General features: G+C 42.6%; 1 protein-coding gene across 12 annotated transcripts in view; it reads left to right on the forward strand.

Moving 5' to 3' along the window:
• OBSCN (obscurin, cytoskeletal calmodulin and titin-interacting RhoGEF) overlaps positions 1-24,878 on the forward strand; it is a 209,583-nt gene that overhangs the window by 67,143 nt on the left and 117,562 nt on the right. For all 12 annotated transcript variants that reach the window (XM_080383729.1, XM_080383728.1, XM_080383730.1 and 9 more), the window contains 18 exons: positions 565-831; positions 1,344-1,613; positions 1,847-2,110; positions 6,714-6,980; positions 7,342-7,454; positions 8,213-8,366; positions 9,769-9,930; positions 10,425-10,529; positions 11,202-11,468; positions 12,087-12,356; positions 13,192-13,458; positions 14,687-14,953; positions 17,444-17,710; positions 18,610-18,879; positions 19,695-19,961; positions 20,729-20,995; positions 22,579-22,851; positions 24,327-24,593. In XM_080383729.1, the coding sequence (XP_080239855.1) occupies positions 565-831; positions 1,344-1,613; positions 1,847-2,110; positions 6,714-6,980; positions 7,342-7,454; positions 8,213-8,366; positions 9,769-9,930; positions 10,425-10,529; positions 11,202-11,468; positions 12,087-12,356; positions 13,192-13,458; positions 14,687-14,953; positions 17,444-17,710; positions 18,610-18,879; positions 19,695-19,961; positions 20,729-20,995; positions 22,579-22,851; positions 24,327-24,593 (4,284 nt within the window). The remainder of the gene's footprint in view (positions 1-564; positions 832-1,343; positions 1,614-1,846; positions 2,111-6,713; positions 6,981-7,341; positions 7,455-8,212; positions 8,367-9,768; positions 9,931-10,424; positions 10,530-11,201; positions 11,469-12,086; positions 12,357-13,191; positions 13,459-14,686; positions 14,954-17,443; positions 17,711-18,609; positions 18,880-19,694; positions 19,962-20,728; positions 20,996-22,578; positions 22,852-24,326; positions 24,594-24,878) is intronic.

Genomic DNA, 24,878 nt, shown 5'->3' on the forward strand with positions numbered 1-24,878 from the left:
GACCTGCTCCTTCCTCTTCAGTCACACTGGAGATGTCTGCAGCGAAGATGCACTCCCTCGGCTCCCTTTGGAGCCATTGCAGAGGGGTTGTTAATAGATCATGATACACCTGATCTCTTCAATGTCCCCTTCAGGATGAGAGAAATCACACCCTGGGTTTCTCTGACTCCATTGCTTGTGTCTCCAGTAACAGGAGAGACGAAGGTGGCTGGGGCTTATGCATTCCTACAGGTTTTCAGACTCTGATGTAAAAACTCTACATGGTCCCATCAGGTAAAAGATGAGAAAGAAAGGAAAGCAATACCCAATCATGTTTTAAGATGCTGTTCTTGCTTTACAGAATGATAGTGATATTAAAATACCATGTCAAAGGAATCTCCCTAAATTTCCACCTTTCTGGTTTGTTTTTGTCTACCCTGATCCCCAAATATGTTCTGGTTTTGTTTGTTTTTTTTATTTACTTATTTATTTATCTATTTATTTATGTAAGTTGGCCAGACCCAGTTTCTTGGAATGTGTTTCTTATAATTTTCTTTCTCATCATTTCCTTCTTCTGGATCTCAGAAATCCCAGTGAAGTTTGCCAAAAAACTTGAACCTGTTAATGCTGAGATTGGAGGCAGCATCTCTTTGACCTGTGATGTGAGCCACGCCAAAGGGAAGGTGATGTGGTGCAGGAACGGAGTTGAGATCAAGCCCAGCAAGCGTTTCCAGATTCATGAAGAGGGGGTCAAACGAACCCTGACAATAACAGGCATCCGGGCTGAGGATGAGGGAGAGTACTCCTGTGAGTCCAGAGATGACAAGAGCAGCATTACCATCACCCCCAAAGGTATGTTTGTCGTGGTGGCAACGTGGCAGGATCCTTGGGTTTGGTTCTTAGCCATTACAATTCTGCAAAGCTGAGTTGTTCATGTATTTGTGCTGTGTCCTGGGAACAACATCCAAAACTCCATTTCCTCTCCCAATGTCAGTGGAACCTCTGTTTGTGAAGAATATAATGATTTTTGAGACCTGTTAAGCTCAGGTCTCTTAATATGTGGGCAAATTGACCCTCATATTACATTTGAGGCTGAAAATGAGTAACCCAAATATAAGATGGGACCTCCTCCCGCCCTCCCGCCCCCTCTTTCCCTTCCCTCCCCAGCTTTCTTTGCCCCTCTCTTCTGGCATCTTTATACACAAAACTAAAACATGGGAAATGTGATGACCCATTATTGTGATCACTTAAAGTAATAAAAATTGCTGCTTCTGATAACATCATAGAAGCTTTTGGCTCTTTGAAGGTGCTTATGCTGTGTCTCAGAGAACAAAGCTGCTAAATGTTTTATTCCTATCCCTCAGCTCCCAGAGTGGTGAAATTCATTACAAGCCTCAACAGCGTGGTCTCTGAGGAAGGCAACGAGGCTGTGTTCAAGTGCACCGTCTCTCCCAGTGATGCTGTGGTCACTTGGCTCAGGAACGGTGTCAAGATTGAAGCCAGCAAGAAGTATGTGATCTCACAGAAGGATACCAGTCACAGCCTCACCATCACTGATCTGACACTGGAAGATGCAGCTGAAATCTCTGCCAACGCTGAGGGTGTAGAAAGCAAAGCCAATCTCAGAGTCCGAGGTAAGAGGTCGTAATGCCCCTTCGACAGGCTGTCACTGATGCTGTGACCTGTGTTGTTTTATATAGCCTTCCCTCTGACTGATTATGTTAGCAGCAGGGAAATTCACATCATTAAACAGAGACCCCCAGAATATATTGGGATGGGAGATATGTGAGCTACCGCTTCAATTTTGTCCGAAATCCTGTTTTCTGGATCCTCTACATTCTTACTAATATTTCTCCTCCTTTGGCAGAGGCCTCAATTTCATTCAAGAAGAAACTGGAGCCCAGAACGGTTCAAGAGAGGGACACAGTGACCTTGGAGGTAGAGCTGACCAAGCCTGCAGGGGTGAAGTGGATGAGGAACAGCATTGTATTGAAGCCCAGTGAAAAAATAGAGATCAAATCTGAGGGGACAAAGCATACCTTGGTGGTTAAGGACATCTCCTTTGCAGACAGGGGCTTCTATTGCTGTGAGAGTCCTGATGACAAGACCCAAGCCAAGATCAATGTGGAAAGTAAGTTGAACGATCTCCAGTTCTATAAATACCTGGGACAGGGTTTGGAGGTAGATTCTGGTCTCTTCCATTATCATAATGGCTGCTGCCCCTCCTGCCCCCCCATGGGGACACAGGGACATAACCAGGGGCTTGGCCATCAGTCAAATGGCAAGAGGAGGTTAAAACAAGGGCAGTAAACAGAGAATGGCTGGCTGGTTCCTGTTGCCTCCATCTCATCCTGCCAGCTTTCAGTCATGCTGTTGACCGTTAAGCTTCTTAGCTGATTCTTCTCTTTCCTCTGAAATTTCTCACTCTCTGGTATGCTCTGTTTTTTTTCCTTTGTATGGCTTTTAGCAAACCATTCCCCCTTCAGCCATCCATTACCCTAATTCTTCTCTGCAGACCACCTCTTTCTAAATGTCTCTTCATATTCAGTCAGGGTTAAAAAAACTACAAGAGCAAATCTATCTGAGGGTGCTGCCCTTTCAAGCAAGCTAATGATGTCAGCTGTAGCCCTGTACTTCTGTCCTTTTTCCTCCATCCTTTTGTCGTGATTGTTACAGGATAGATGAAGATAGGATTTAAGCTCTTAAGGACTATCTAATTTTGTCTGTAAAGCCCCTGCCACCAATCGGTGCTGTGTAGGTCATAAATAATAGGTAAGGATGGACTCAATAACAGACTTCAAGTACATAAAAAGCTGTTGTGAAGTGGAAGGGAACAGTCTGTTCTCCATGTGGAAATAATGACAGGAAATAATGGACTTCAATCACAATGAGAAAGATCTGGGTTATACAATAAAAAAGCTTTTTAATGGTTGGATGACTGAGTAGGTTGTTTGGAGAGGTCCTGGAGCCTCCATCGTGGGTTTAAGAAAAGGTTAGAAAACTATCTGTCTGAGATGACATAAAGAGCTGAGCGTGTCTTAGAGGAGGAGAGAAGGACTAGATGATTTTTTCTAGGTCTTTCCAGCCTTATAATCTTGTGGTCTTCTGATGGAATTGAATATATAAAAATGATGACAGACTATCTCATACAGAACAGGGTCTTTCAAATCACTTCCATGCACTGCTCATTTCATTTTCAAAACCTTCCTGGCTGAGAGCTGTTAAAACCCCACTGCTTTAGCATCCCGATACGGGGCAGTTATCACTTCTGCTGGTGGTTGCTCATCTTTTTCTCTGAACTGAATAGCTCTAGAATAAAACAGACATTAGCAGTGACTAGCAGCTGGTAGATTCATCTTGGATTCATGAGGCCTCAATGTAGCACGTTACTTTCAACTCCCTCTGTAGTTAACAGAGAGATGAAAAGACCTCCAAGGAGTGCTTAAAGTCTTAGATGCACTGAATTACCTTCTGGAGTGTCTTAAATGTTCAAGGAACCATGGGTGACTATGATCCTGATTTAGAGGTAGATTCAGGTTTACTATCTCAGTTAAATCAGATGAACTGGGTCCATGGAAGTTAAAGAAACACAGCATTTCCACAGTCACAATGTGTTGGAAGAATGCAGTGTGGTACAGTGCAGTTTTCTGCTCCATCCTCTTTCACATGTTGCACCCCAAGGCATTTTTTTCAGACTCTGGGTGATATTCATATTCCTTCCAGCAAGAATTGTTAGCAGTTGTTTGTAGATTGTTACACCTATTTTTAGGCACTGGATGTTGCTACAGCCAAGTAGTAAAAACAAAAATGATGGACCAGTCTTTATGTAGGAGGTAACTGGGTAGTCCTGATAGCTGTCAAGAGTGTGTTGTGCAAGGTGAGTCATGCAAGCATAAATGTGTATCTGTGTCTCGTTCATGAACTTCCTATTGTGATGGAGAGAGAGGTTTTTGCTTTGTGCTTCGCAGGCATGCAGCTGCATTCTCATCGCTTACACTTAGTGTCACTGTAGAAAGTAGCTCCTCTGTTGATGAATTGAGATAGTTCCATGCAGTGATGAAAACTCAAGGTGATCTGAGAAGAGACCATGATAAAAAAGGGGAATCGACTCACTATAGCAGGGAATTCTTTCTGCATATGATCATCTAAGCCTTAGTTATGAGACGCAGGAAGAAAGGGACTGTATACAAGTATCTCACTAGCCCGTATGTGTGCTGCCTCCAAGTCCTCCAGCTGAGATGGCACCGAGCTCTCACGCTGCTTTACAGCAAAAGCAAGACTCTAGAAGGAGAAGCCTAAATTATGCTCTATTTTTTTATGTTTAAGCAAATGAGCTCCTTTCAATAGAATGTGTTAGAGCTTACATTGAGGTCAGCAGTTCTTTAAATGCTCGCAGTCTGGGGAATTGAGCTACTGTTATTTGGTGCTCAGCTTTAGGCTAAGGCGGTGGATTTCAGAGGGTCTTTTTAAAAAAAACCCACTGAGCTGGACCAGTACTGTTTGGTTTGAGATTGCTTTTGGAGCAATGTAAAGAAGGAATAGCTATGTGAAAATCTGTTGATTTGCTCCACTATAAAAGTTGCTTCATCAGAAGATAAGCATCTGTTCTGATTTTAAGATGCCAGGAGATTGTAAAAACAACTGAGCTACTTGAAACAATGACATATCTGGCTGAATATCTATTTTCAGTTGTAACCAGGTGGAAACATTTGTGGAAGACTTAAATAAGTCAGTCATGGGTAATGACATGGGTAATACACCTCTAAGCTTTCAGCAGGGAAAAGCATAATTAGGTCAACTAATTATAGCAGAAATCATACTGGGAACACAAGTATGAAATTTCAAATCTCTTGACAGAAAATGTTGTCTATTTAAATAAATCCTGTAAAGTTCTACCATTCCCCAACTGTTGCTGCTTTATGACAAGACTTTTGAAAAAGTTTGGTTGGTGGGTTTTTTTTCCATCCTATGTACAACACCAGGTGAGGATATAGCCAGGAGGCCACTCACTGAGTTATTTGCTATGGTATTTAGTTAATGTTTTTGCAAGTCCCTTTTGTAATCTCCTTGGAATAACTTCAGTTTGGTCCTCACTCCATTCACTGTTTGAAGGGCTGGTATGTCAATAGACATCCTAGGAGAAGGTTAGACAGTAGCAGGTACACTGTTCAGAGCATGAGGTACCCTGAGGGAATAGGGACTGGCCACAAAAATCAGATCAGAAATAGGGGACGGATGCAACCTCTAGCGAGCAAAGTCAGGATTTCTGGTGTCCGTCTTTGGGAAGCAAAGAGCAAGTTCCTGTAAGTGTCTGCACTTCCCTCATTTGTCTGGTTTGAGATCTGTCCTTGGGGCAAACTCCTTTTATGTGGTCATGACCTTGGAGAAGACCATGAAAGAGGAATCAGTGTGGTTTCTTTGAAAGAGGAATTAGACAGGATCCTACAGTGTCTGTGCTGCTCTCTAACCCTGCTGTGAGGTGTGACAAGCGATAGGGTGGCAGGGAAGGTACAAGGAGATGGCATTGCATGGAGCCTGCTGCTGCCCTCCTGGGCAGAACCGTACTGTGCTTCTTCCCTGCTTGTTAGTAATGCTGTAGCATATTCACAACACCTTTGTGGGACCTTTGGAGAAATAGTTTATTCCCTGTTGTCCCCCATGTGGTGTAAGGACAGGTGCTATCAGGAGATGTTTGAGCCTCAGGGAGGCTGTGGTGTCCTCAGCCCAGGAGCTGGGTCCAGCCCTTGACCACAGAACAGAGCCCACAGCCCACTCCTGTCAAGCCTGCATTCGGATGCTGGCTGATCATGGATTATCTCTACTAAACATGCACTAGGAAGGTCAAAATACTCCAGGAAACCCATAGAATTGAAGGTTTCTGTGAACAATTAATGACTTTTTAGAGGATTTTTTTGTTTGCTTGTTGTTTTTAATTGACAATTTCTTTTAAGAATGTAACACGTTTAAACACTAAATCCATTTTACTGCCTGATAGGACACTGATGACTTGCCATAGAAACAGGTAATACCCACCCAAACCATGGATGCTTTTTCCCCCAGGCTGTGAGGTGCCAGTGTACATCACACCATGTCATGAGCTGTTTTTTTTTCTTTTCCTTTTACTCAAAGCTTTTTCCTCTTCCTGCTACTTCCTTCCCTCCCTGGTTTTATCCTGGTTGAAGAACTGTACGATATTTTTTATTCCTTTATGCTCTATTAGTCTGTAGTGATAATTTTCTTTCTCTTGAATCATGCCTGAAGAACAAGAATTTTCAGCAACATTGCTCCTGTACAGCACAGGGAGCCTGATCCCAGTATAAATAACAGTGTTATCTTCTTGAGTGGTTCTTCCTGGTGGTTATTGGTGACTACCTCACCCAGCACAGGAATGTCTCTAGTCTTCTGTATGTGCATACAATTCCAAAGCTTATTTCTGTCCTAGACAGCGAGTGTGGTGGACCTTGATAGGAAAAGGGTCACATTACCCTTTTTCTGCAATGCTTGCTTGACTTGTTTGTCCCAGCTGAAAGCATCCACCTTAAGAACAGCAGCCATACTAGCAGTATGGTCATGGACAGGTTTTGTTCCCTACAAAGGTGTTCTTTTTAATTGTAAGATACTATTTAATTGACAGGTACCTGCATGAGGAATAGGGAAATAATTATTTTGGAAGTCCTTGGGGTATTTCATAGCTGTCGGTGTGCAATCTCCAACTTGCCCTTCTTGTTTTCCAGTGAGGCAGATCAAGTTGGTGAAGGGTCTTCAGCCCCTCGAAGTCTCTGAGAAAGGGACTGTCACCTTCGAGGTGGAGGTGTCACATGAGGATGTGGAAGGCACCTGGCAGAAGGATGGTGTTCGCCTGAAGCCTGCATCAAATGTCAGTATTGGTGTCCTGGGGAAGAAACATTCACTGACTCTATCTTCGGTGACTCTTGAAGATGCAGGACTCATCTCCTTCAAAGCAGAGGGCATTCATTCATCAGGGAGGCTCACTGTGACAGGTACGCAGACCCAGAGGTCTCAGGTCCTGGTTGGTGTGGGATATGTGTCATCTCCTGACCCAGAGGGTGAGCTTTTAAGAGGGCAACAAGCTTTCCTTGTGACTGCAAGTGATGCTAAGCACCAGACCATCATCGGTAACGCATCCTTCTAATGTCAACAGGATTATTATAACATCATTGTTCACAGAACAATTAATACCAATGTGCTCAAAACAATACGATTTTGTTGTCATAAGTTTTATTAAGCATGGAAGTTAGGCTCTACCTATTCATAATTGCGTGTGCCAGATGGTCTTGGAGACCTAATTCCCTAGTAACCGGACTTTCTCCTTTTTTTTTTTTTTTTTTTTTCTTTTTTCAGAACTGCCTGTGAGAATCAGCAAACCTTTGGTAGACATGGATGTAACTCAGAAGCTCAAGGTCACATTTGAGTGTGAGCTGTCCAGGCCCAACGTGGATGTTAAGTGGTTCAAGGTACAGCACTTAACAGATAGCGGTATTTTAATTTTTGACTTCGCTGGAAGGGAATAAGAGCCTTTAATATCATTTCCAGGGGATGTGAGTCTGAGCCTTTGGTATACAGCTCTTAGCATTGCTCTCTTGTCCTTACGTTCATCTACTTGCCTTTACTTTTCCTTTACTTCATCACTTTCTGTTATTTATTTGCTGGGTGTGTTTACAGGGTTGAAAGTTAAATGTTTCTGTTCTTACACAGAATGTGAGCACTGCAGCCGACAGCAATGTGGTCTGCGGCTTTACTTCATGCCTAGCAGTTGTCACCCAGGATTTATAACCTCACTGGGAACTGTGATTTAAGATGAAATCTCAATTCCCTTTACACCTGACAGTCATTTTGGGGATCAGGCCAGGCATTTGATGTACCTTCCTTGGGGCTCAGCTGATACTCCCCTTAAATGGGGATAACAGCATTTCTTCAGGGTAATGTCTGAAGAACTATTCTTCAGATTAATTAATTAAAAAAGAAAAAAGGAATTGTTGCCAACCATGACAGTGCCTTAAGCCTTCAAGGAGGTGTCATCCAGAAGTTATGCCTGTTCTTCAGCCATTTGTGCTTCTTGAAAACTTTGCACTGTGCTTAAGTTTCAGCATATAAGCACAATTCTGTGAAATCCAATGAGACAGGTGAATTAAGCACAGGTCTGAATGTTCATTTTGTTCACAGCAGATGTAGAAGACTTGATGGTGATTTGGTTTGGCCTTTTCCCTTCTAGGATGGGAAGGAGCTCCAGCAAAGTAAAAAAATTGGGATTATTTCCCAGGGAACTAAGAGAAGCCTCATTATTCACAAGTGTGAATATGAAGACCAGGGAACCTATACATGTGAAGCAGCTGAAGACAAGACATCAGCTACCCTAAAGGTTCATGGTATGTTTGACTGAAGTAGGAAATTACATGTGTTGCAGTATTTCTGACTACACAGCAAGAAATGCTTTGTGGCGAGTTGGAGTATTTTGCAATTAATTCATTTTGGTTAACTTTCTCTTTCTAGTGAGAAAGCGCTGGCACAGCTGTCCTGTGCTTGCTCTGTCCTTAGAGGAGTATTTTTGGAAGAGGTGCTAACTGAGCTTTCCATTTATAAGTGCTTTCTGTTCTCTGGAATAGAAATGGTCTTTCTAGACTAGCGAGTTAGCAAATAGCGGACAGCCTGGCACAAAGCAGGGGCTCAATGGCTGGTGCTGACGGGGTTTGGTTTAGCTTTTTGGTTTAGCCATTGTCACAGGGGGACTTTGCCTGAACAGGGACTGGACAAGTCTTGGATGTGATCTCAAGAAGTGCCCTACTTTTTGTATTGCAAATGCTAAGGAAAGGATTGTGATTTCTGACTGCACCTCTCCTTTATGCTCAAGACCGTTTTCCCCTCTGTGTGCTGCACTGTGCAGCTGGTCCAGCGCCAGGCGTGTTTTGTTGCCAGGCTCTGAAGCACCGGAGATAAGCTAGTGCTAAACTGCAGTTACTGGACTGAGAGGTCTGCTGTGCTCTCACAAATGTTATTTTCCAGAGGGACATCTGAAAAGACGGATCAGCTCTTTGCTTACTAGATGCTGTCCCCGTGTGGCCACTTCTGTTCAGCAGTATCTCCCCGAGCACCCGCGCTGTTCCTTTGCGCTGTTGAACCTGCCCTTTTCTCCCTGACTTTGTGGTTGGGATGGGTTGTTGTTTGAAAGCTGGCTGGTTTGCATTTGCACTCTCAGGCTAATCCAAGGTGCATCAAGGCCTTCCCTTTCAAAAGGAAAGGGCTGCAGGAGCACAGAAATATGGGTCAGTTCTGACGTTACCTCTGCAGCTTTGCACTAATTTAAGAGGAATATACCGAGTTCAGGGTACTCTGAAGAAAAGGTGTCTCCTAGGTAAAAGATGTGGCTGATAGAGTCCAGACACACAGGCAGGGCAGTGAGAGGAGAGTGTGCAGAGAAAAACATGTGAATGTGACAGATTTATAGTGACACAAGACATTGTAGGCTTGTGTTTAGTTTTCCTTGGCAGATTTCCTTTCGTTAATATGTTTAACTTCTTTTAAAATCTGTATGAAGTTCTGGCATCCAAAAAATCCTCTTGCAGTGAGCTCCACTGTAGCTGGTAAATTCTACCTGTAGGTTCAAACATAAAATGTATTTACAGTGTTGAAGAGAGAAACTACTCAGGAAGGGAGGCTGATCTAGAATAAAACACAATCCCATTTGTTTTCATGCAAGTATGCAGAAGGTAAACACACCACACTCAGTTATGGAGAAACTCTAAATAAGTATTTGTTTCTATCATTTCACAGCCCGAGATATCAAGATTGTTAAACCACTAGAAGATGTGGAAGTGAATGAATATGAGAGCGCGTCTTTCATCTGTGAGATCTCACATGATGAGGTCCAAACCCAATGGTACAAAAATGACAACAAGCTGAAGGCTACCGACAATATTAGAATGCGTCAAGACGGTAGGGTGAAAAAGGATTCATTCTTGAGTGGGAGTGGGTTTGTATAGGTGGTGGTATGGGAGACTGAGCAGATGGGTCTGACCTCCAAAATCAAGTTAAGAAGGTTCAGCAGAGTTTCTTTTTTGTTTTGGGGCTGCAGCTAGGCTGGGACAGAGACATGGTAGGAACTTTAATAAACAAACTTGGTGTCATCCCACCATCCCATGCTGGCAGCGGTGGGTAGGAATTTGTATCATCTGACGGTGGGTGGGATCCTTCTGTTTCAGGTACTTTCCCGTTGGCTGTAGGGCCATGTTCCATCATTCCTTGGAGGAGCTGAGGTTAGGTTGTCCTTTGATACAGGGACATAGGTGTAGGGGAATGGTTGGCCTTGCTGCCATGAGAGCAGGTGGTGATGCCCTGAAGCCAGGTGGGTGATGCTGTGCCTGGCAGAGTGCCTTGGAGAGTGAAGCTGTTTGCTGAGAGGGGCTATGTCTGGTTGTGTCTGTTCTCAGGAAAGACCTATTCGCTGACTTACGCGCGCGTCCAAGTTGAAGATGCAGCAGAGATCAAATTTGTAGCAGAAAAGGCAGAATCTCGTGCTCAGCTTACTGTAAAAGGTAATTATACTTTTCATGCTGATACTGCTCAAATTCCATTATGTTACAAATGAACCAACTTCCCTCACTCTTAATGTGAAGAATGTTAAACAACACCGAGAGCTTTCAGGGAAAGAAAACCTCCTGCCTACCTTACTGCATGTTAAATACCAGCCTGGGAATTTACTTTTGCTAAATAACAGTTTACTTTCTCAGGAGGTTGGTTTTGTACCATAAGACATTAAAAGCCATGTTTGAACTTTGAGGCTATAGCCTGACTTTCTCCTGCATTTTCTCTTTCTGGTGTATGTTTAAAAAAATACAGCATTTTTTTGTGTTTGACTTAAACGGTGTGATAGAGCCAGAGAGAAGGAGACGTTTGAATTAACACACTGATGAGGAGCTCAGGAAATCCGAGATCAGTCCCTGGCTTTGCCATAACACTGCTGCGTAATGTTGAGTGAATTACCTATTATCTCTGTAGTTCACCCATTCAAGTGGTAAAATATGGGTAAAAGGTTTTCCTTTAATTAACTAATGCACAGCAAGTGAAGAGCTGAGTGCTTAGCATAGTGGGGAATCCTGTCATTATCCAAATAACCAAACATAAAAGAAATATTGTTAGTGAGTTTTTAATTGGCAACTTTCATGGAAACTATACTGATTATTCCATCTTTTTTTTACTCCTTTTAGAGCTGCCTGTAAAAATTGTGAAGCCTTTGAGAGATAAGATTGCTCTTGAAAAACATCGGGGGTTCCTGGAGTGCCAGGTGTCTCGTGCCAATGCCGAAGTTAAATGGTATAAAAAGGATGTTGAAATTCACCCTAGTGCCAAATACGAAATTGTGAGTGATGGTGTCTATCGGAAACTCATCATCAACGATGCAGATTATGAAGATGAGGACACATACACTTGTGATGCCTTTGATGACAAAAGCAGTGCTAATTTCTTTGTTGAAGGTAATAAACCATTCCCCCCTGCCCCCCCTCCCCCCAGGATGCACTGGAAGGAAGACTGGGTGATTCAAAAAGCTGTTGTCATTTACTTTGAAAACACAATACCACTTAAAAAGTACTTTAATTCAATATTGATTTATTCTGAAGTCCATTGATATTGAATCCTCTTAGGACTGTAAGGGCAGGAAGATCCTGGAAAATTAATATATAATATATTCTCCTAAGGAAAGTGATGAAATTCCTGTTTCAGAGAAGTTTATCAGATATACTGGAGAAAGTTTGTTGTTCAGAGAAAAAGTTGCAATAACTTGTCCTATTATCAACATCGGTGTTTCAGTGCACCATTTTATAGTGCCAAGTGTTTGATATCAGAATAGGAAGCTGGCATTAGAAATAGGACTGGAAATCAGATCTGGACTCTCCTGAGGCCGTGTCACAGTCTCATTGTCTGACCTGTGACCAGCCATGTATGTTTGGCTTTATATAAAAAAGGGATGTTTGAAGGCCTTTTGAGCTAATAAGTGTGGTATTCAAGTGCAGAAAAGATGGCATGAGTGTGCAGGTTGACAATGTAAGAGTTCTTGCATGACTCCTAAATTCCTGCTTTCTCATTCCATCCAGAGCAATCCATTAATATTTTAAAGGAGTTGTGTGATGAGGATGTGACTGAGCCTGAAGAAGCCAAGTTTGAATGTGAGATATCCATTCCATCCGTGAAACCTCCCAAATGGTCTCTACGTGGGGAAATCTTACAGGCTGGCAGAAACATTATCATGCAGCAAGAAGGCACCATCCACAGGCTGACAATACTGAAGACTAGTGCCGATATGACAGGCACCATTCAGTTCTCCATTGGGAAATCAAAATCCACAGCAAACCTGCTTGTCAGAGGTAATGCAATATGTCCTGCCTTGAACTGGATCATGAGAGATCCTCCCTCTCACAGTCCGTGGAAAATAATTTTTCCTAAATACTGTCTAATGTGCAGGCTCCACTGGCTGGGGTCTTGGAAACATATGTATGCGTAGCTGGAAGATCTGTTGAGTTCCCAGTTAGAAGTTGTTGGGCACAGTGCTGGATGCACTAAATGAGACAGCAGTGCCTCAGGAAGGGATCTGATTAAATGACTTTGATGTGCCTGGTATTGAAACCTTGTATTCAAATCTATTGAGCCAAAATTGGGTTGTTTTTTCTTTCCTTTTTTTTTCTTCCTGACTTCACTGAAGAGCACAAAACGGATGAAATTTGCCAGGAGAGTTTATTTGGTCCCATTTCTGAACTAGACAAGTTTGATAGCTTGACTACTTAATCCACTCTGTCACTTGTTTGTCATGGGACAAAGCTTCAAGGTTTTTTATCTCCTGCTGCCATCATAGTAAATATCTCCAATCACATCCTGAAGTCCTTGTTTTGTCTTTAATTTGCTCTTACTTGAATAGAAACCTCAATTAGAGAGTAATTTGGTAAGCACTTAACCAGAACTGGACCATACATTTGGTAGTTAATATACAGTTTTATCTTACAGAAACCCACATTCCCTGTAGATCACCATGCCATTCTAGTTTCAAAACACATCAGCTCTGTAACAGAAACTTGTAGCACCATCTGAGCAGTTCACATAACAGTTGAGAACAACGTACATGAAATTAATTGGCATGAAATGCAGATTAGAAACTTTCCACTTCTTCAGATCGATCCTTTCTTCTTTCCCAACCCTGCTTTGCAGATTACCACATACAGATCACCAGGAAGATGGAGGACAAGACTGTTCTGGAGCGCCATTCAGTCATCCTGTCCTGCGACTTCAGGCCTTCTCCAAAGATTGTGAAATGGTTCAAGGGCCACGTGCCCATTGAACCCTCCGAGAAGTACAAAATTAAGCGGGAGCAGCATTCGGCGGAGCTCAAGATTTTGAAGGTGAAGCCTGAAGATGCTGGCATGTACAAGTGCAGGGCTGGAAACGCGGAGACCGAAGCCACGCTGACTGTTGAAGGTACGAGTGGTTTGCAGCAGGGAGGCTAGCCTGTTGCATGTCTTTATAGTTTAGTATTTCACACTGGGTTTTTCTTCCTGAGCAGAGGTAGGTTCCCACAGTTATCTTCTGCTAATGTTACGTAAATGCAGTATCTTAAGCCAACCGACTGTGTTGTGCACTGTGCTGCTGTTCCGTGACGCTGAAATCCAGCACTTGCCATAAAAGAGGTAATGCATGTGGAAGGGCACCATCTGGGTAAGGCAGAAATTCAGCCTCTTGCATGTCAAGGCACACTATTTTCCATTTCCCCTGAGGAACTAGAACTCTGGTACTTCTAGCTAAAAATGTCCTTTGTGTTAAATTGCTGCAGGCCTCTGATTCCGGTGGTCTTGTTTGTGGCTTTCATTTCCTGACCAGTGTGTCAGCTTTTGTATCTGCTATCTGTTTGTTATTCATAACAGTGTTCTGCCTCATCCGGGTATGTAACTATTTTTAGCCAGTCTTTCACGTCTGGTGAAACGGTAAGAAAAGATGTTCACTGTGTCACTTTCAGCAAGACTTGGAGGTGAGCCACAGAATCATTTCCAGAAGTCCCAAGGAGCAGCTCTTGGCAACAGCTTAGCCTTGCAGAGGTTCATCCAAATGACAGAATTATTTAATACTCCCAAACCCTCCTCTGAGTTAGCTAGTCCTTGAGAAACAGCATTTCATGAGTGGAGAAGCTGCAAAAAGAAACCTCTGGTCAAGGACTGGGAAAGAAAATAATTAAATTCCTGTTGCTCTTGAAACCCGCGTGAGTTGCATAATCTCTTTGTATTTCCTTTTTGTGGCCAAAACCATTGTCTTCATCTCATCCTCTGTGTCACAGTTTCCCTGGAAGCGAGTCAGGGACAATGTATTTATAGTGTGTGTGTGTACAGTGACTAGCACACAGAGACTGAAGCTCTGTGGGATACTTAGGCATCACTGTAATGTCATTACCCTTTTAGAAAGACTTACTTATTTTTAAATTAAAAAGAAAATAAAGCACAACTGTTTTATGCCTAAAAGAAAAAAAAATAATACAGAATTGAGGGCTGTAGGCAACATAGTCTTTTTAACGGATGTTTTTTGTTGGACCAAATGTAGAACCAAGTAAATGAAATGTGATGACCCATGGTGTACATGAGACCAGATTAAATCATCTGATAAACTCTAAACGCTATGAAATCTCTATGTGGTATTTGTGTACCTTGGTTTCCTACAGCCCGCAATGTTGAAGTACTCAAACACCTACAGGACGTGGAAATTGAAGAAGAGAGTTCTGCTGTCTTTTCCTGCGAGCTGTCCCACGATGACGAGGATGTGGAATGGTTCCTCAACGGCATTCTCCTTTACACCAACAATTTCAATGACATCAGGAATGTTGGCAATTGCTACATGCTGACGATGAAGCAGGTCAAACCTGAGGATGCTGGCACAGTGACGATGAAGTCAGACAAAGTGACAGAAAGCGTGCGTCTGAAGGTGATAGGTGGGTCGTGATCACATTCCTCCTGAATGTAAATAAGAGATGCAAAGGAGCTATTATTTAGCATGTCTGTGTATCTGGGGACAGCATAAGTTTCTACTGTAGCTGATGATTTTTCTAAGGAAGATGGTTTTGGTGTTCTGCCAATACTTTCCATAGCTCCTTATCATCCTTGTACTTACCAGAGTAGTCACAAGGACAACTTCCTTTACGTGTAGGTCTCTTCAATAGTATATAGTCTATAAACTGTTGCTTCTAAAGATCTTTGACTGTAGGAACCTGAGCTCTACAGTGTACCTCCAAGGGTAGGGCACAGCTTTAGTACACCAGTTCTGGAGCTGGACTGAATCAGCAGAGAGAAGGCAGTTTGCTGCTGTCCTTCATGTGTTTTAAAGTTCAGTCACACAACTGAGTTGCTGTGGTTTAACATGTTCTTGTGCACCCTTAGTTTGCCAACACCACCAAGCTGAGTGCAGTTGATGCACCTCAGGGGCAGGATGCCATCCAGAGGGACCTGGACAAGCTGGAGAAGTGGGCCCATGGGAACCTTGTGAGGTTCAACAAGGCCAAGTGCAAGGTTCTGCGCCTGGTTCAGGGCAACCGTAGGATCAATACAGGCTGGAGGATGAAGGGATTGAGAGAAACCCTGAGGACAAGGGCTGGACGTGAGCTGGCAGTGTGTGTCTGCCGCCCAGAAAGCCAGCTGTATCCTGGGCTGCATCAAAGAAACATGGCCAGCAGGTTGCGGGAGGGGACTGCTCTGCTTTGGTGGGACCCTTACTGGAGTACTGTGTCCAGCTCTGGAGTCCTCAGCACAGGAATGACATGGACCTGTTGGAGCGGGTCCAGAGGAGGCCACAAAAATAATCAGAGGGCTGGGGCACCTCTCCTACAAGAAAAGGCTGAGAAAGTTGCGGTTGTTCATCCTGGAGAAGAGAAGGCTCAGGGACCTTCCAGTACCTGAAGGTGGCTTAGAAAAGATGGGAACAAGCTTTTTAGCAGGGCTGCTGTGATAGGACAAGGATTTTTAACTAAAAGGGTTTTTTAAAGTTTAAGTTTAAAAGTTAAAAAAGGTTTTTACTTCATATTTTTTAACTACAAGAAGATAAATTCAGACTAGATGTAAGGAAGAAATTTTTTATGTTGAGGGTGGTGAGACACTGGCTCAGGCTGCCCAGAGAGGTGGTCAATGCTCCATCCCTGGAAACATTCAAGCTCAGGTTAGATGGGGCTCTGGGCAACCTGATCCAGCTGAATATGTCCCTTCTCCCTGCAGGGGGTTGGACGAGGTGACCTTTAAAGGCCCATTCCAACCCAACCCATTCTATGCGTCTATGATCAGCTAAGCCACAGTAAGTTGTGTAAATTATTTTAGACATGTTAGAAACATGAGGTAAGACTCTTGCCAGAATTTCAGGATCACATTTTCTTTAGTGACACACCTGTACATACATGCTCAGGTAAATCATAGTGATTTGTTATCTTAAATTAACTCCATCATGTGTCTGGAAACATGAGTGGAAATGATCTGAGCCATTCTCTCAGAAAGTCAGTCTGACATCCTCCATACCCTCTTGGAGAATCATCTCTCGGATTTCCCTTGCATTTTGTCTTCTGATCGTGACTAATTTGTTCTTGCCAGAGTATGTGAATAATTCAGCTCTTCTACCCACTCAGAGGGCCTGAAGAACTTCCTCTTCTTTCTTTTATATCTGGTCAGAAATTTCCCCCTTTACAACTATCTTCTCTGTCAAATATGTTTTAAATTAGATAAAGGGATTCAATAAAAAGGCAAAAGTAAAAATGTTCAGGAGAGCGAGGAGAGTGTGCAACATACCCTTTTGTTGGTGCTTCTACTGCCTGAATCCTGCTTCATGAAAAGGCAGTGCCAGCTCTCTGGCTTTGGAAGACCAACATCCCGATTTACTTCTCTTCACACATTTTTCCTGTAACCTGGGCCCTTTCCACTTGTAGACTGCTGCAATGTGGAAGGATGTTCCCAGAGAACATTTTCTGTTCCTCCATGATGCAGACAAAGGCTTCCTTAAACTTAGTCTATCTTGTTGAGAAGCTATTCCATAGAAGCATGAAGCTGTCCCTCTGGCCTTCACTGGGGCTCTACATGCCTGCTCCAAGCCCCGTTCCTTGTGATGGGATCTCCTGTGCCTGACAGATGCCCCAACATGGAGAAAAAAGAGTTCTTGCAACCTCATAGGTGTGCAGTCAAAGGAAAGAGCATGATTACAACATGAATATCAGCACCCACCCATGGCAATGCAGGCTGCCTCTCTCCTTCCCTGCATCCTCCCACTAATAAGTTCTGATTTCCCTAAAAGTCACTCCAGTCACGAAGTGTGAGACTACTTCAGGTTCTGCAGTGGTATCAGCAGCATTGTCAAAGGTTTACTTAAGCTCTCTTTAAATGTTTGGTAGCAACTGAAAATATCTTGACTTATATATCCTGGTTGTTCTCTTTTGCCTGTTAACCTTCAGAGAAGCCTGCTGTCTTCATGAAGTCCTTGGATGATGTTTTTGGTGAGGAGCGGGGTGTGATTAAACTGGAATGTGAAGTCTCCAAAGAGAAGGTCAAACCTGTTTGGAAAAAGGATGGAGTGAAGCTCACTTCTGGTAACAAGTATGAGCAGATACAGTCTGGGAAGACCCTGTGCCTCCTTATCCATGACCTTGAAAAGACAGATGCAGGTTTATACACCTGTGATATTGGCACTGATGTTGCCAAGTCAAAGGTCAGCGTTCAGGGTAAGTATTGTAGATGATGGGCATTCAAGGGGTGCTGCAAATACGGGCGGTCTGGGTCACTGGCTCACATCTCACAGCTGTTCCTCCATAAGCCTCACATAACACCATGATGTCGGAACAGTCCCTGTTGCTCTTTGATGTACCCATATCTAGTATTTCGGTAAAAAACACGTGTCAAGAATGTAGTGACAATGTTTCCTTCATGAACATCCCTAAGGTGCAGAAATCCTCCCAGAAGAGCAATACTTTCTCAAAACCCCCACCCCAAAACAAAGCCCAAAAAAGCCTCAGGCAGCTTGTGTTTCACATTTTTGAGCTATTAATTCAGTGTCCACTGTGGGAACACAAAAGTAGGACAACACTGTCTGTTGGACAGCCCAGCAGTTTAGCCTGTCTTCTCATCCTTGTGGCTATTTGAAGGAAAAAGAATTGTTCATGGCTTTCAGACTCATATTGATAATGAGACAAATTCTGAATCTGATTTGAACACCAGGAGGGGTAGGATGGTGTCAAGTTAATGAATACAAACATCCCATTTCTCATATCAGCATGGAGGAAAAACCTCACACAACATCCCAGAGGCTTCTCATCCAATAGCTTTTCTCCACTCTAGCTCATTGAATCTAGACTCTTCTCCACAAAGTGAGCTGTTCTTCATTCAGTCCTTCCAGAGCAGAGCTGGAAGATTCACATTTCCCCTTTTCTATACCTTTGTGGTGATTCTGAGTGGATAATGTCTAAGAAATCCGTCCCATATCAAATACATCTGTAAGGAATGCAATGGTGTCCTGAAAATCCGGTACATAAACCAGTCTGATGAGCTAAAGATGTCAATGCTACTACTCATGTCAATCAGAAAAGCCTTTTCTCATTTTATCAACCTACTTTTTGTCTTCCAGAACTGAACATTGGCATCACAAAACGTCTGAAGAATACTGAAATCCAGGAGGGAGAAGATTGCACTTTTGAGTGTATTTTGTCCCATGAAAGCATTGATGACTTCAACTGGACACTGAATGGGAGCAAACTGGAAAGTGGTGGGCGATTTAGAACCTCTAACATGGGTCGGAAATATATACTCAGTATCAAAAGTGTGATTCCTGATGATGCTGGGGAAATAATTTTCACTGCCCGTGGTCTAACCTCCAAAGCTGCTTTGGTTGTGAAAGGTAATGAGATCAGAAAGGTTCTGGGGTTTGATTTCTTGGGTGTCTTTTTATAAGGTCAGTAAACTATGTAACATGTAACAGTAAACATAGTAACAGTAACAGTAAACATAGTAAACTATGAAGGCAAACTCTTGTTATGATCACAGTGAATGACAGCCTTCCCTGTGAGCCTTGAAGTGCTGAGATATTTCCCTAACAACAAGTGAAAGCCTGAAAATTTTTATTCATATTTGAGAATTGCAGGATGATACACTCGGTAGTGTATTTGTACAGATAATTACTACCCAGACTGCGTGCATCAGAGATAATCACCCAAGGCTCCCTGGGTAGTCAGTGGAGAGAAGAAATAGTTTTCAGATATACTTTGCCATCCACTGTTAGACCTATTTAAGACAAAAAAAAATTGTTCCTTGAAGTCTCTTGCCTGTGCTTAGCAGATCACTGCTGCTTGCAGAGCAGCCCTGGAGCGAGTGCCTCCTCTACACATCTCTATGGCATAGATGTCTCTATTTAGGGAGACAGATCCCACCACAACTGCACACCTACAGTAACTTCAGTGATGACAAAATGACATCCCCTGAAAAGGATGCCATCAGGACAAGTTCTCAGTTCCTATAAGCAATCATTCATATTCGCTGAGAGCCCAATTAATATGTACTAAAGAGCAAGACTATTTCCCCCTCCCTTCCCTAACATATTACAAATCATTCATTGGGGAATATGAAAACTTGCTAAATATTTTAATTGCAAACCCCCAATCATATAGCGATCATGATTTTTATTCAAAGTTCCCTTTCTGTTCCCCCTTTCTTCAGAAAAACCTACTGAAGTTATAAAACAGCTGGAGGATAAAACATCAGCAGCGGGGCAGGACATCAGCCTGAGCTGTGAGTTGTCAAAACCTGATGTGAGTATCAGGTGGTACAAGGATGGCAAAGCAATCCGAAAAAGCCAGAAATATGACTTGCACCAAGAGGGAACACGGGCCATACTGATCATCCATGATTCTACAGTCAAGGACAGTGGGGAATACACCTGTGAGACGGAGGTCTCTAAAACGAAAGCAAGGATTACAGTGCAAGGTCAGTTGAAGCATGCATAGGGGCTGGTGTGTACAGAAGTTGGGGTAAATATCTACAATCTGTGGGAAATGTTCTTCTCATCTCCCTAAACAGGATCAATTTTTAGTTTTCAAAAAACATTGTGGATTAAAAGCCTTTTTAAAAAAACCTGAAAATCCACCTTGTAGATACTGAAAAATCAATGTGCTATGTAATGAGCCAATCATAACTGGCAAATCGAATTAGTCTTTTTTGAACGTGGGTGATCAAAACTGTATATGGTCTGCAAGATGAGACCTCACCAGTACCTGTACGATGCTGTTAAACTTCCCTGGAAATATCTTACCTGATATGTCCTGGGACAAAGAGGTGGACCTGGTGATCTTCTTAGACCCATTCCATCTGATAGGATGAGAAGAAACAGCCTCAAGTTGTGCCAGGGGAGGTTTAGGCTGGATATGAGGAAAACTTTCTTCCCTGAAAGGGTGGTCAAGCACTGGAACAGGCTGCCCAGGGAGGTGGTGGAGTCACCATCCCTAGGGGTATTTAAGAGATGTGTACATGTGGCAGTTAGGAACATGGTTTTAGTGGTGGACTTTGAACTTCATGATCTTAAGGGCCTTTATCAACTTAAATGATTGTCTGATTCAATGATTCTGTATTCTGTGATTATTTACAAAATGGGGTGGAGGGGATTCAAAACCATTCTCTATGTGCAGCACTTGTCTGGGTAACAAATCTGTGTGTCTCTTTTTTTTTTTTTTTTTTTTTTTTTTTTCCCCTTCTAGAAAAACCGAATTATTTTGTCAAGGAACTTTCAGATCTGAAAGTCGATGAAAATGGAACTGCAGTTTTTATGTGCCAGAGTGAGAAAGCTGCATCCTCTGTGGTCTGGAGGAAAGGCATAGCTGAACTCAGGGCCAGCAAGAAATATGAGATTACACAGAAGGGACAAGTCCTCCAGCTGACCATAAAGAACTTGGAGAAAAGTGACAGTGACACTTACACTTGCGACATTGGTGACGCTCAGTCCAGAGCCAAGCTAGTTGTGCAAGGTATGCATGAGAGGGATATGGTTGTACAGCCTGTTTCTCCAGCAGGAAGCACTATATGCATAGGCAGATCTATCTCTCAGCAAATGGGTGCCAGATCCACCAGTTTCTGGCTCTGTCTCACTTGTGATGGACGTACGCAGCACAGGACATGTGGACAGAAGCCTAGCAACGTGGAGCTGGACGTGCAGAGCAATTTGTCAGTTTGAAGCAATTACACCTGGAGTACTTTGGGTATGATGTAAACCTCAAAATACTGATGTGAGGAGAGGCTGGTGTTCCTGTGTGAACAGACGATGGATATGGTTCAGGGGGCCTGCTATTAGACAAGGGAAAAATTATTCTGGCTCCAGGCTTTTCACCATGTCCCTTGATGCCTCGTTCTACTAGTGCTTTCTAAGAGGGGATGGGTGAATGAGTGGTCTAGGCGTCCTTAAGTGCTTAATGTCCTTCTGCTCCTTGGAGATGAAAGGTACAACCCAACCTCCAGCTGAAGAGTACAACCCAACAGCTTTTATTTGATGCTATGGACAGTAAATGAGCGGTGGTGGGCAATGTTAACAGCAGGGCAGCATTCAGGGGGAAGGAGTGAGGTCTGGTTGTTACTGTGCCTCACCAGTTCCCTCACTGATGCCCTGACTGGGAGAAACCCTTGAGCTAAAATTGACGAAACAACAAGAGAATGAGAGGAACAATTCAGAAATAGTCACGTGGAGATGCAGTGGTGGTGTCCACTTATAAATCATTATAGTTAGTCATTAAAGACTAGGGGGTAGTGTCAGACTCCTCCACCTCTGATCATCTGCTAGAGCAGCCTTGAGAAGCAAAGTGTGCTTCATCCTCATTATGGCCTCAGGGTCTGAGCTACCTGAATTCACTCTGAGGTTTCTAACACCAGTTTTTCAGTGTGAAAAAATACTTCTCTGTCACAAAGCTCAAGGTAAAAGTAAAAATTCCCTGTACTGGTTTTGTAAGTAGGAGCAACATTAGGTACGTCTTTATGTACACAGATAACCTTATCTTATTTATTTATTTTTAGTTAGGTCTATATCTATATAGGCAGTTTTTCAGGATTGTTGTTTTATTTCTTTTTACTAAAGCTGCAGTCAGACACTACCCGCTGTGTTTAAGGTTGGACCAAGCTCAAAGAAGGTGGAGGCTGGGTGTTCCTGTCCCATAGAAAGCAAGTTATATTTGCTCTAGAAAAACAGAGGGGTTTTCGTGGGAGGGATCATCTGCTTAGTGACATCCAGAGCCCAAATGATGCTGTCAAGAGACTTTCTAGGTAGTTTCATTATGAGAACCTTTATAACACCGGCTTTGCATTGTACTGGCTACTTGTTTTGCTGTATGTGTTCTGGTGCTTTGAAGTTGTCTTCATCCTAATTTGGTGTGTGTCCTGTATATCTTATCTTCTTGTGAGTGGTTTTTGTGTTCAGTAACGGGGGAATTGCGTTTCAGTCTTCTGTATCATGAACGTATTTCTTCCTTGAAATACTCATGTGGGAAATCTTGGAGTTTTCCATATCGATTTTCATGCTAGAACCAGAAGATTCCAGTAATTGATGTATCTATGTTCCTTTCAGGCCAGAAAGTGCTAATAACAGAAGACCTGGAAGATGTCACTGTGTTAGAAGGAGAATCTGCCATGTTCAGATGCAGAATCTCTCCTGTAGAGTATAGCAAAGTGCAGTGGTTTTTGGATAAAACCCCACTCCATACCAATGAACTTAATGAGATCCAGTCTCAGCCTGGTGGATATCACTTGCTAACGTTGAAAAAACTCTCACTGAAGGACTCGGGGGTCATTACATTTGAAGCTGGTGATAAGAAAACATCTGCCAGTTTGGTTGTTAAAGGTAATTCAATCATAAAGACTGCAGGAGAGGAAAGAACGTGTAGAAGTAAATAGGGGTTAATGTGGGTAGGTGAAAAAATAATAAAAATGCTACAAATTTGGCCCCACCATATGTATTTGTGTATATGCTCAAGAATAACATTGCCTATGTTATGACATTAGGGCTGGGGAATGAACACTTTGTAATCCTGGATAACTCTCAGAGCGTTTATTGGACCTTAGGTGGGAATGTTATACTGCAGTGATGGTACATTGGGTGCCTTGTCCAGTTTTCCTTAAGCCGAGCTGATAGGATTATGATAAAGGAGAAGAAATCAATTAGTTTGAGAAAAAAGAAACCAACTAAACACCAAACCCAAAGTGCAACAAATAGGTTTTTGATTTAGTTTTCATTGTTTGATAGGCAACGTTATGTGTGTTCTCTGCTATTCATTGTTGACAATGAATTGTTTTTTCTGGAGAAGTTAAACAGAGTTAAACTGTAGTGTTAGTCTACTTCCATGGAGAGGGAGTAAAATGCATGCCAGACAGCCCAGGAGGGCAGGGTTGGAGAGGTGTTTTCTTACTGGAAACATAAATAGTTGTTATGGCCCACAGAAATAAAATACGGTCTCCACTGTGTCAGATCATATTCTCATTCTTTGCAGAATTACCACATTTCCTGTGAAACTTTTTTTTTTTCAAAATTTACCCAAATTTTGCCATGCTACAAAATGCAAACAGATATTTTGGTGGCTTTTTTTTTTTTTTTTTTTTTTTTTTCCTGAAGGCAAATTAAAGGTCCTTTTTTGAAAAAGGCTAATTCCTTTTGGTAGTGCTAATATATGGTGCTATACTACCAAACCCAAGTTTGATCTCCTGATTGATTGGATTTTTATGAATTAAAAAACATTAAGAGAGCAGTTCATCTTCTCTGTCCTAGTGGCCTGATTTGGAAGTGAATATTTGGTCTTTGGAGGTGTCTGTCATCTTCCAGCGGCTATAGAGACACCTTATGTGACCTATCTGAGCTATCTGCCTGGTTTTTAGAGGACTCATACCGATGAGATGAGACCTGCTTTAGGTGACTGGCTTTGAAAAACCTGTAACGTGCCTCACTTCGTGCAGATTTAGCTTTTCCACATTCAGTTAGAAGGTTCAAACTAATCAGCTCACGGGGAAAACGGCTTAGGAAAATCGTGCCTCTGTCTTGTTCCTATTTGGAGAGATGTGAGAGAGATCTTATTTATGGTCTTCAACAGGCATGTTGTCTGCTCTGTTTCTCCCAGATGGCATTAGGTATTTACTAACAACACTTTATGGTATGACTGGTGCCTTCCCAAGGGATTTATAGTCATGAACACAAAATTATTTGTCACTAACCTTGACCTGTAGTTTTGATACAGGTAGTCTTGGATGTAAATCTCACAGATTACTTGTGATCTGAAAATCCACACCTCTTCTGAAAGATCTCAGATGGTTTTTATGTGATTCTAGAGAAGCCCTGCATCTTCACAAAGGAGCTGGTTGATACTGAAGTCACTGAGGGAGAGGATGTGATCCTTCACTGTGAAACCTCCAAATCAGACAGCGCTGTAAAGTGGTGCAAAGATGGGAAGAGCCTTAGGAATTCTTCCAAGTATAACATCAGCCGGTCGGGATTTGAAGCCAAGCTTGTCATTCACAGGGCAGAAGAAAAAGACAGTGGCAGATATGAGTGTGAGGCTGGAGCAGCTAAAAGTAGTGCGGTTATTACTGTCAAGGGTAAGAACATTTGGAGTGATGGTTTGGGTCCTAACTCGTCATCTAACACGAAGGTCAGAGTAATAAACTGAAATGATAAAAATGTGGAACTATACTGAAAAGGAGCCTCGTGTCATTGCACCATAGTGCAGGAGAGCTTCTCATCAAGGCATCTGGAACAGCACCCAGAGAGGTGATAGAACAAAACAGGAAAATCCTTCATCTTATCTGTTTTAGCTCTGTGAAAATCAAGTGTCTAAACTCTTTGGAGAAGAGAGCAATGGGTCAGTAAAGGACAGTGGGTAT

Source organism: Falco punctatus, assembly GCF_963210335.1.
Source record: "Falco punctatus genome assembly, chromosome: 4".
NCBI classification, from domain to species: Eukaryota; Metazoa; Chordata; class Aves; order Falconiformes; family Falconidae; genus Falco; species Falco punctatus.